At 33.4% G+C, this 9,758-nt stretch overlaps 1 protein-coding gene across 3 annotated transcripts in view; it reads right to left on the reverse strand.

The window, feature by feature from the left end:
- Window positions 1-9,015, reverse strand: part of LOC147388039 (SIT4 phosphatase-associated family protein) — a 55,094-nt gene extending 46,079 nt beyond the window's left edge. The window contains exons 1-3 of one of the 3 annotated variants that reach the window (XM_086420079.1): window positions 8,852-9,015; window positions 8,626-8,750; window positions 7,097-7,200 (exon numbers count right to left, since the gene is read on the reverse strand). In XM_086420079.1, coding sequence (XP_086276205.1) covers window positions 7,097-7,200; window positions 8,626-8,664 — 143 coding nt within the window. In that variant the 5' untranslated portion in view covers window positions 8,665-8,750; window positions 8,852-9,015. Of the gene's footprint in view, window positions 1-7,096; window positions 7,201-8,625; window positions 8,758-8,851 lie in introns of all 3 variants that reach the window. The other 2 variants (XM_086420077.1, XM_086420078.1) reach the window with 2 other exon arrangements.
- Between the last annotated feature and the right edge of the window lie 743 nt (window positions 9,016-9,758).

Below are 9,758 nucleotides of genomic sequence, written 5' to 3' on the forward strand. Positions count from 1 at the left end.
TTTGGGTATCTAAGTAAATCCTTTAAGAAAATAAGCTTAAAATACAACCCATTATCCTTCTCATTAGAGAAATATGAGATATGTGTTTCATCTTCTTCCCATTCACAAAGAGAAAGGAAAAGAATGAAGATACTGATTTGAGGTAGGCCCTTACATTTTTATAATAGCTTAGACTTTTTTTCAAGATCTTTTAAATTAAAGTAGTGAATTGATTGTCAACAATTACATATGTATTTCACTGGGGTTTTTTATTTGAACTCCTGAGACTGAACATGCTTATGTCCCATACAGACTAATGCTACGCTCTGATACCAGTCAACCATTGTGTGACTCATGTCAAGTCAACCTGGTCAAGCATTAGTCAACCAATTTTGACTAAGTCAAACTAACCAAAGTCTATATACTTAGAAGATTCTAATAGAGTTAGATTTTTTTTTTTTTTTTCATTTATATGGGTGAAGTTTTGATGTCTAACTTTTACATCAAAAACTTTGAGTATCTAAGTAAGGCGATGTTTGTTTGCACTATTTTTCAGCACTTATTGCTGGAAAAAAAAAATTCGGCACTTTTTGTCAAAATAGCGCATTTGTTTACTCTATATTTTCAATGCTTATTGCTGAAAATAAGTGAAAAAAATTCAGCACTATTTTGATGCTGAAAAAAAGTGTTGAAGCGGTAAGCACTTCGTTTTTTTCAGCACGGACAAGTATGCCCTTCGTTTTTTTGGACACGGACAAGTATACCCTTATACTTAAAAGGATATTATCTCTTATATCCTATGGATAAGTATATAAGCACCCTACAAACTAATAAACCCACACCATGGCTAAATTATTTTGTTTTATATGGGTTAAAAATTTTGGAATGAGTTGATTTTTGGTGAGGATGATCTCTACAATGAGGAGATCATCCTCACCAAAAATCAGCCCATCCTGAAACTTCTAACCCTATCAAAACAAGTTCAAGAATCGTAAATTGTCCCTTCTTTTTTTTTGAAACCATTTTTGACGTGATTAGAAGTTTCAAAATGGGCTGATTTTTGGTGAGGATGATCTCTAGACCATATAGATCATCCTCAAAAAAATCTACTCATTCCAAAACCTTTAACCCATATAAGACAAAAAAAAAAAATTGGCTATGGTGTGGGTTGCCCTCATTAATTCATAGGGTGCTTTTATAATTACACATCCTTCATTTCCATCGAAAATTGTTCATCCAAAATTAAGTTCTTTTAATGTTTATTTCAAATTTTGGTGACTTGTATGACATTATTATTTTGAAATTTGTGGACTTTTAGAAATAGAAATTATTATTTATAAATTGAAAATTTGAGTATTACTTATTATTTAAAAGGAATTGTACTTTAATTTTATAAGAAAATATATTTTATTGCGTTTGATAAGAAATAGGCATTTGAAACATGCCAACAATGTATAATATGATTGTAAGGGTAAAAAAGACAATTTACCAGTTTCAGCAATGTGTAACAAACATGATTCAGCCTCTAAACAAACAACTTTTTCAGCACTTAAATTCAGAGCTTAATGCTATTCAGCACTTATTTTTTTCAGTTTAACAAACAGCACCTAAATCCTTTAACAAAATAAGTTTAAAATCCAGCCCATCATCCTTCTAATTAGAGAAATCTGATATTTGTGTTTCATCTTCTCCCCATTCACTAAGAGAAAGTAAGGAAAGGAAGATACTGATTTGAGGTAGGCCCTTACATTTTTATAATAGCTTAGGCTTTTCTTCAAGATCTTTTAAACTAAAGCAGTGAATTGGTTGTCAAAATATACATATGTATTTCATTGATTTTTTTTTAATGTCTAATATATGTTTTAGTTGTTAAAAAGAATGTATAGAATTAGATATGTATTACATATATTTAGAATTAAAAGTTGCTGATTTTTTTTCTTATGTATTACATATGTTCCTTTAATTTTTATTTATTAAAGCATGTTGTTTTTCTGTACTCCACTTATTTTTCTACATACTTTATACGTATTTCATATGTATTTGGTACATACCAAAAAGAAAATTCAGCAACTTTACAAGTGGTTTTCACATACAACTTGCATATTTTGTACATACTTTATATGTGCTCTAGTAGTTCTAAATACATGTATAGAGTATGTTTTCATTTCTTTATAAACTTGTTGTTTTGTTTTTATTTTATATACTTTACATATATTCTAATATTTCAAATACATGTATAGAATTTTATTTACAAATTTTAATTTGCTGATTTTAGATGTTGTAATTTTCAAATTAAAAAGTTGGGTAAGAAAAAAGTATTTTATTTAAAATAAAATATGAGAACGAGTTCTCAATTGATTGTCGTGTTTTTCAAATTCCTAGTTGGTAAGATGCTTCGACTAATTGTCATGTAATATACGAAGAGGAGAAATGCTTCAGTCATTAGACTGTATAAGTCACGATGAGAGATTTGTTTCGGCGTATGTCGTGTAAGACAACGAAATAAAAGGAAAAAAGAGATGAGGCTTCACATTTAAGAGTAGACTAGGTGTTTAAGACATGTGTATGTCTTACTTTCAATACATTTTGAAAAGAAAACAAGTACCTATATGTAGTATTTAAGTGATTTATTAAAGAGATTGTGAAAACCTATAAAAAATAATGTGTTGTGACATTTCTGGAACGATGAGTTATTCTAGGATAATAGTTGCGTTATTTGAGTTCTTAAGTATTATGGGATGTATAAGAACACATCACAACAGGAATCCGAGAATTTTCTTTCTATCTTTAATAGAGATGTAGATAGTTGTATAATTGATAAAGATTATCGAGAATCACATATACGCTAGATTAACATAGATGAAGATGGCTTGTTAATGATCATTAATAGTCTAGAATAGTAAAGAAAGAATGACCTACTTGATTTGACTCGTTCCTTAAGGCCTTGGTCAACGGCTAACCTGAGATAGAAAATGATTACCCAAATGTGGCAGAGGCTAGCCATAAAATCAAGAACTAACGATAGGGTTCCACACTGGTGAAATATTGGAATAATTGTATCTTAACTAAGATGTTTACATCAACCGTGACCTTCAACTCTCTATTATAGTACTTTATTATTTGATATTGTATTATGAACAATTGTTTTTCAGATTTTTAATTGTGTTTTAATTTCCTACTAGGTTTTCTGATATCGGTGTTCAATTATTTTCAATTATGTGCTGAATATCAAACATGCATGATTTACAAATTCCTAGAATGTTTAAACTACATGTAAGATACTATTATTTAGAATTGTAAGATTCTCGTACTAGGTAACTTCCCTGTTACTCACCCCTACGACAACACAAATTTCAGGCACATCTGGTTTAGATGATCCTTCAAAGGAAGCTCAGGTCCAACGCTACATAGATTATCAGTCCAAACTTTCGGGGGAGGATTATAGGTATTATTATTGAGTTACTGAAAAGAGATAGGTTTAAAAGTCTTCCAATGTTGTTTTCTCTTGTATCTATGACACAGTATGTGTTGTTACTCTGATATGTAAATATGTCTAAGTGAGTCGAGGTTTGAGGATATTTCTAAATTTTGTTGAGTAATAATCAAGTACGATTTTTATTATGATATTTAAATATCATTTGTGTCTTATATATGATTATCATGTTATGGGTTAAATATCATGCCTCTGGATTCAACTTCGGAATCATGGGGTTTCGGGTCGAGTTTTTGGGGCGTGATAACAAAGACACGCCAGATACAAGAATTTCCTACCCACGACTTTCAACCAACATGGGAAGCTGAAGAAGCCTCCTCCCACTTTGATTTCCTCCCTCCTTAGATTTAGGTGCAACAACGTTTTCGAGTCCACTTCAATTAAGCCTCCAAACTGATCTCCAATTTCCTTAAACATCGATTCTTTCTAAAGGTGGAAAGGTAATCCTTGCACTTACAGCCAACAGGGACCGACATTCTCTTTAATAACATAGGCATTGCAAAAAAGCAAACCAAGAGTAAAATAACACTTGTTGGTTCTTCACCAATAAGGACCCTTTCTTCAACAAAAGCCTATAACAATTTAACAAGCCTACGAATAACATAGCTCTACTTGTTTCGAAGGGGATCAAAGTAAAACCCTCATTCCCAAGGAATTCCTGAGATAAACAATTCTCCACATCTCCCCAGATAAGTTCCAGATTCATTGCCTCACAAATTAAAGCCCACTTCCACTTACCGAAGTCAATTCTAGGCTCCAACCTCCAAAAACCTTGAACCCTTTTTGCCAACTTCCTTTATGTCACATGACCATTCTCTTGGCCCCACTAGACCCTCTTTAAGCCAGAAGGAATCCTCTCCCTTTGGACCACCTGTAGGCCCCCCAACAATTGACTTGCTTCAGTTGTTGAACCTTGGGAACATTTGTTTCCTTCCCAGCAGAGTCGACAAAGTCCACCTATTCCTTGCCCTCTTGGTGGTTTTTCCCATGCCATTTAGGTCCAAAGGTTTAGCTCTCAACACACCTTCCCAAGACTCAATATGAGCTTCCAACTTTGATGATAGGTTTCTCCAACCTTCACCTCCAACTCCTTCAAGAATTCTCAAGGAGATTCCATAAAGCTTCATCACAATGTGAAATCCTTAAAAAGTGACGAAGCTCATTGCTTTCTCCAACAACAGCTCTACCAACCAAATAATCTCTTTCAGCAAGAAAACTAGAGTCGACTCACCCTTCCTACCTCTTTCCCAAAAGTTGAATGCTCTCTACTCCCAGTTCGAAAGTCTTCTGATCAACTTGTCCAAGTTTGGTCTCGCAGGTGCCGGTAACACCATCGTTTTACCTCTTCTCGCCATCCTCAACATGTTTACCAAGCCACAAGGATCAATAGTCAATGCTCGGGATTATAATAGGAACGTGTACACTATACCAAATAACCCAAGGGTTATCGATGCAAATAGCCCATAGTAACAAGAAGCTTCTACATAGAATGCCACTCCCGCTTCATAAGCTTGCTCCTACTTTGAAACGTAAAATAGGTTAATTTCTCAATTTTGAATGACACTCCCACTTCCTGGAGCTCCTCGTAATAAAAAGACAGTCTAGGCAATAATCCAATCAATAAGCCCAACGTCGGATGGCTAATTTGATGGGATGCTAAACCTAGAAGTAAAATTTTCTAGAAGATGATAGGGAAAGGTGCCCCTTAGCTAAGTGGTAAAAGCTTGAGGAGAGTTGATCCTATGATCTAGTTTCAAATCTCGTTGAACCCACATTCACCTCCATTAACCACTAAAACAGATCAAATAAAATTGTATTCCCTTATTGTCCAAAATTGATGTACATCCATAATCATAAAACAGATCCACGACAACTCAACATCTTTTGAAAAAAGTGTATACTCAAATGGATCTGTGATTAATCATAAATTGAGGCAGTAACACGAACATTATGTCCAAGGCCATGGTGAAAAATTGTAGTTGAAGACAAAAAGACACCCTTCTCCCTGCACCATTGACAAGGAAGCTTGCTACATGTTACTTGGCAAATAAGGCAATATGATGTTGATGCTACACAAGAGGCAAGTACAATATTTATGTTTTAAGAAAAAAGAAAGAAGAATTAACCTTGCCCCTAAGCGAGTACAGAGACAATCAAAAGCTTCACAAGGGGTGCATTACCTATTAAAAATGACAAATTTAAGGCTTAGACCAACAGCTCAGTTGGTTTGACACATTGCAAAGCAACTTTGAGGTCGTGGGTTCAAGTCTAACTTACCCATCAAGAGAGAGAGAGGAAAAAAAGGAAATAATGTAAGATTAGAAAGGAAGACAAAGATAAAAATGACTTTCAACAAGATGATGAATCAATCAAGAAGCGATCCTTCATTCAAGATTATATATGGTTGTGCTCCTAAACACACATTGGATCACGTGCTATTAACACAACAAGCAAACAACTTGAGGATGAGTATTTTTCAAGTGAAGGGGACTGATGTTGGGTAGGATCAGAAGAAACAAAGCCAAAAGAGCAAATAGCAATGCCTCCACGCACACTACTTCTAACAGACATAATGTTGCAAGTGGTAATCAAAATCACTATTATACTACCAATTTGGAAAGCCAACAACAAGACCTACAATATTTTCTCTAATACACATCTGAAGAAAAGGTCATTTCATATGTAAAATTTTGGCATGAGTTTGACCTTTACTATTTTTAGTAAATTCTTGTCTTATGCTTTGTCATTTTTAGGGTTTTGAAGGTCTTGTTCAGTTAGGAATATACTATTTCTTAGAGTTATTTACGTACTTAGATAAATTTCTTGGTCTTTACTACTTTTTGGATATTTACTAGTTTGGATCATAGGGCCTTTAATAGGCAATAAGGTCAGTCTGATTTTCTATTTAAGCTATTGTAAGAAGAGTTTTGCTTCATTAATATTCAGATTTTCAATTGAAATTCAACTCATCTATAGAATTCTTCCCTTGTTTTGCCTTGTGGATTCAAGGATTTATTATGAGAAAAGAAGACAGTGGTCTTTTTTTCTCTTTTCTCACACTTCAATCTCCTAATAAAACAGGTAGCAAACAAGCAGATCTCACATCTGACCCATAGCTACCAATTTGGGGAATGGAAAATATATGGCTCTGAAAAGCAACAAAGAGAGAGAGAGCTAGAGAGAGAGCTCGCCAGCTGTAAAGTTTAGACAGGTCATAATTTGCAAATTATACCCGAATTTTTCGAATGATACACAAAACAATTAAAACTTTTGTCCAATTCAATTCCTATTAAAAACTCTCGACTTTTTGAACCTTTTCAAATTGAAAGTGTTTTAGAGTATTGAAGTCGAATTATACCTGAACCATTCTCATATCGAATTTTTGACTGGGAGGCAGTTACTTTTACTTTATATTTTTTCTTCTCTTCTTTTTCATGTATTTTATACCACTAATTCTGAGCCACATTATATAAAATAATGTATAAGAAGTGCATAGCCAAGCTACAACAACCACGTAAAAGAAAAAATGCACTCAAAACAAATTGACCAAGCAAATGAAGGAAACAAGTAGCAACATCAGAAGACTGAAGCAAAAGAAGAAGAAAAAAATGGTGAGACTCTTACAAATTGATAAGTCGGCCATTGAGAGCTTTGCATTCCTGAATTATTTCATCCTCGTCAAGGAGTTCCTCCAATGTATAATTTTCCTTATCCAGAATAGTCTCCACCTGGGAGAACAGCAAACACCACAAAAGTATGATAGATTGAAAAGCTTACTACTAAATATGATGTGATAAGATTTCAAGTAATACTAGAGCAATCGAAAAATAGCTTTTGAGTGAGCATATTATATTTAGGTCTCCTTGTAAATGACACATTGGTACTAATGAAGGGGTATCCATATCAAGCTAGATTTCTTGTTGGTTTGTTTTGATGTCTTGAAGCCATATTTGGATTAGTTCCGAATCTCTCTAAAAGAGTAAAGTATATGGCATTGGGATGGTTGATAATATTGAGGAATTTTTTTTTTTTTTTATTGATAAATTGAAACCAAAAAAAAAACTAAATCAAGGGAAGGTCGAGATGACCAACCCAAAAAAAAAAAACAAAACAAAAAACCACAAACTACTACTCTAAAATACAAATGCTAGCCCACCGGACAAGAAAGTCCTTGAAGAACACCCCTTTGAATTCTTTGAATATCTTGCTTAGGAAAAATAACAACCCGAGAACCGCTGAGATAATGTCTTGAGAGGATTGAACCTTCTTGAAAATTATATTATTTCTTTCTTTCCAAATGCCCCAAGTAATAGCACATTAGGTTAGTCCCCTAGGAGAGGGCTCCTTCTGTACAAGAGTTTTCTTCTATTTGGGGAAGCGTTTAGGATTGTGGAAAGCAAGATACTTTTCTAAGAAAGGGGAAATTGACTCTGATAAAAAGTTCCCTTATCCTGATTTACTTCTTATCAAAACAAGTAACTCTTTTCAATTTCTGTAAAATAGTTCCCTGCCAATAATCAAATGAATATAATCCATCCTAAGAAGGAAGAAAAGGTTGACCAGACAAGAAAGTCGAAAAATACATCAATCAAAAAATGAAAAAGAAAATGGGAGAGTTCAGACAGAACATGGCACAAAAAAGAAAAAAAGAGTACCAAATTATCTCAAACAAAAAATAGAATGTTCAACTAATAATTGGACAAGAACCCAATAAGGGATTCAAACAACACAACCCTTTGGACCAAAACAAGCCAGTTGACAATTATGAAGCCCTGCGAGCCGAAAGATTTTTTCTTTTTTTTTCCCATCCTTTTAATGTCTCCCGCCCCCAATGTGTTGTATTCTTATCTCTCGTTGGATTAAAATTCCATTGACACCGAAAACTAATTCCTAAAAAACTAGGCTCAAATTGGCGATTAAGTTCAATTCTTAGTGCCATAATTCCAATCTGATGCTTAGACACAAAATCATGAATTAACCGAAAAACACCCAAGAAAAACACATAAAATGGAATTTTATAAATCCATCCATCGAACAAAACTTTTACAGAATCAACAATTCCACACATTACCCAAACTTTTGCCCTAAATTCACAATCGAATCTTGATAAATTTATTTAAACAAAAAAAATAGAATGAAGAATGTCAACTTACAGGAGACGCAGTGGATAATCCTGCCATACGCCAAAACATCTTGAAAAGGCAGAGTTGTAAAAACGAAAACGCCTTCAGAAATCTTAAAAATTCAGATCTGGGAATCTGAATCACCAAAAAACCTCCTGAAACCTATATAGAATAAAATAAATACCAGATAAGACAATGAAACCCTAGATGCAGCAAATCTGATGAAGAAAATGATCGAGGGGTCAGAAAAACTTACGGTAATTTTACTTATCAAAAGAAACAGAGAGAGAGAGAGAGAGAGAGATGTTAATGGTGGATGGATGGATATACAGAGATTTTGAATCGAGGGGCTCAGAGAGAGAGAGACCACACTTCCTGCAATCTCGGGACGGTGTAGGAGAGCGTTTGGAGGAAATAAAATTATATATAAATACGTCTCTGAATTCTGATCTAAATTTAAATAACAAAACATACTTAGATTAAAGTAATAATTGTTGAGAGGGAGAGAGAGAAAATCTGAGGGTTGGTCAAAAATAATTATTTTAGCTTAAAGTAAAGTAAATTTACTAATAAGTATTTGAAAATTTTAATTTAATCTTACCCTTATAAAATTGGAGGAATTGATGATACCCCGCCAAATACAATATGATGTCTATCCCCTTGACTGTCATTGACTTGGTTAAAACCGTTAATGATGTCTGTTTTATTTATGGACATAAGTTTGAGTATCGAAATTAAACTTGTTATATTTAAATTATCAAAATGCCATTCAATTACTCAATAAACTTTAATTATCTAAACTTTTCTCCACCGTTCGATTAAAGACGTTTTAATTGTTCGATTGAAAGCTAAATAAACTCTACTTCAACTTCATTAGCAGACGAAATATCGGTTTCGCCATTACCATTATTATCACAACCCCTATCATCATTATCACACTAAATAGCACCCTAATTAATTGCATCTTCATTATTTTCATGAGTGTTAAACCATCGGTATCTTGTTCCTCGATTTTGAGTTAAATCTACTCAAAGATCTCATATATCGTGTAATGGGTGGAGATTTGGAGTTTGTGGTGAGTTTTTTTTTTTTTTAACTATTATGACGTAAGAATTAGGTTTGCATGAAAAAAATGAAGAAAAAAACATGTTTCATTCTTTAAT

The sequence above is a fragment of the Akebia trifoliata genome, chromosome 13 (genome assembly GCF_017979445.1).
Source record: "Akebia trifoliata isolate Shusen 1 chromosome 13, ASM1797944v1, whole genome shotgun sequence".
NCBI classification, from domain to species: Eukaryota; Viridiplantae; Streptophyta; class Magnoliopsida; order Ranunculales; family Lardizabalaceae; genus Akebia; species Akebia trifoliata.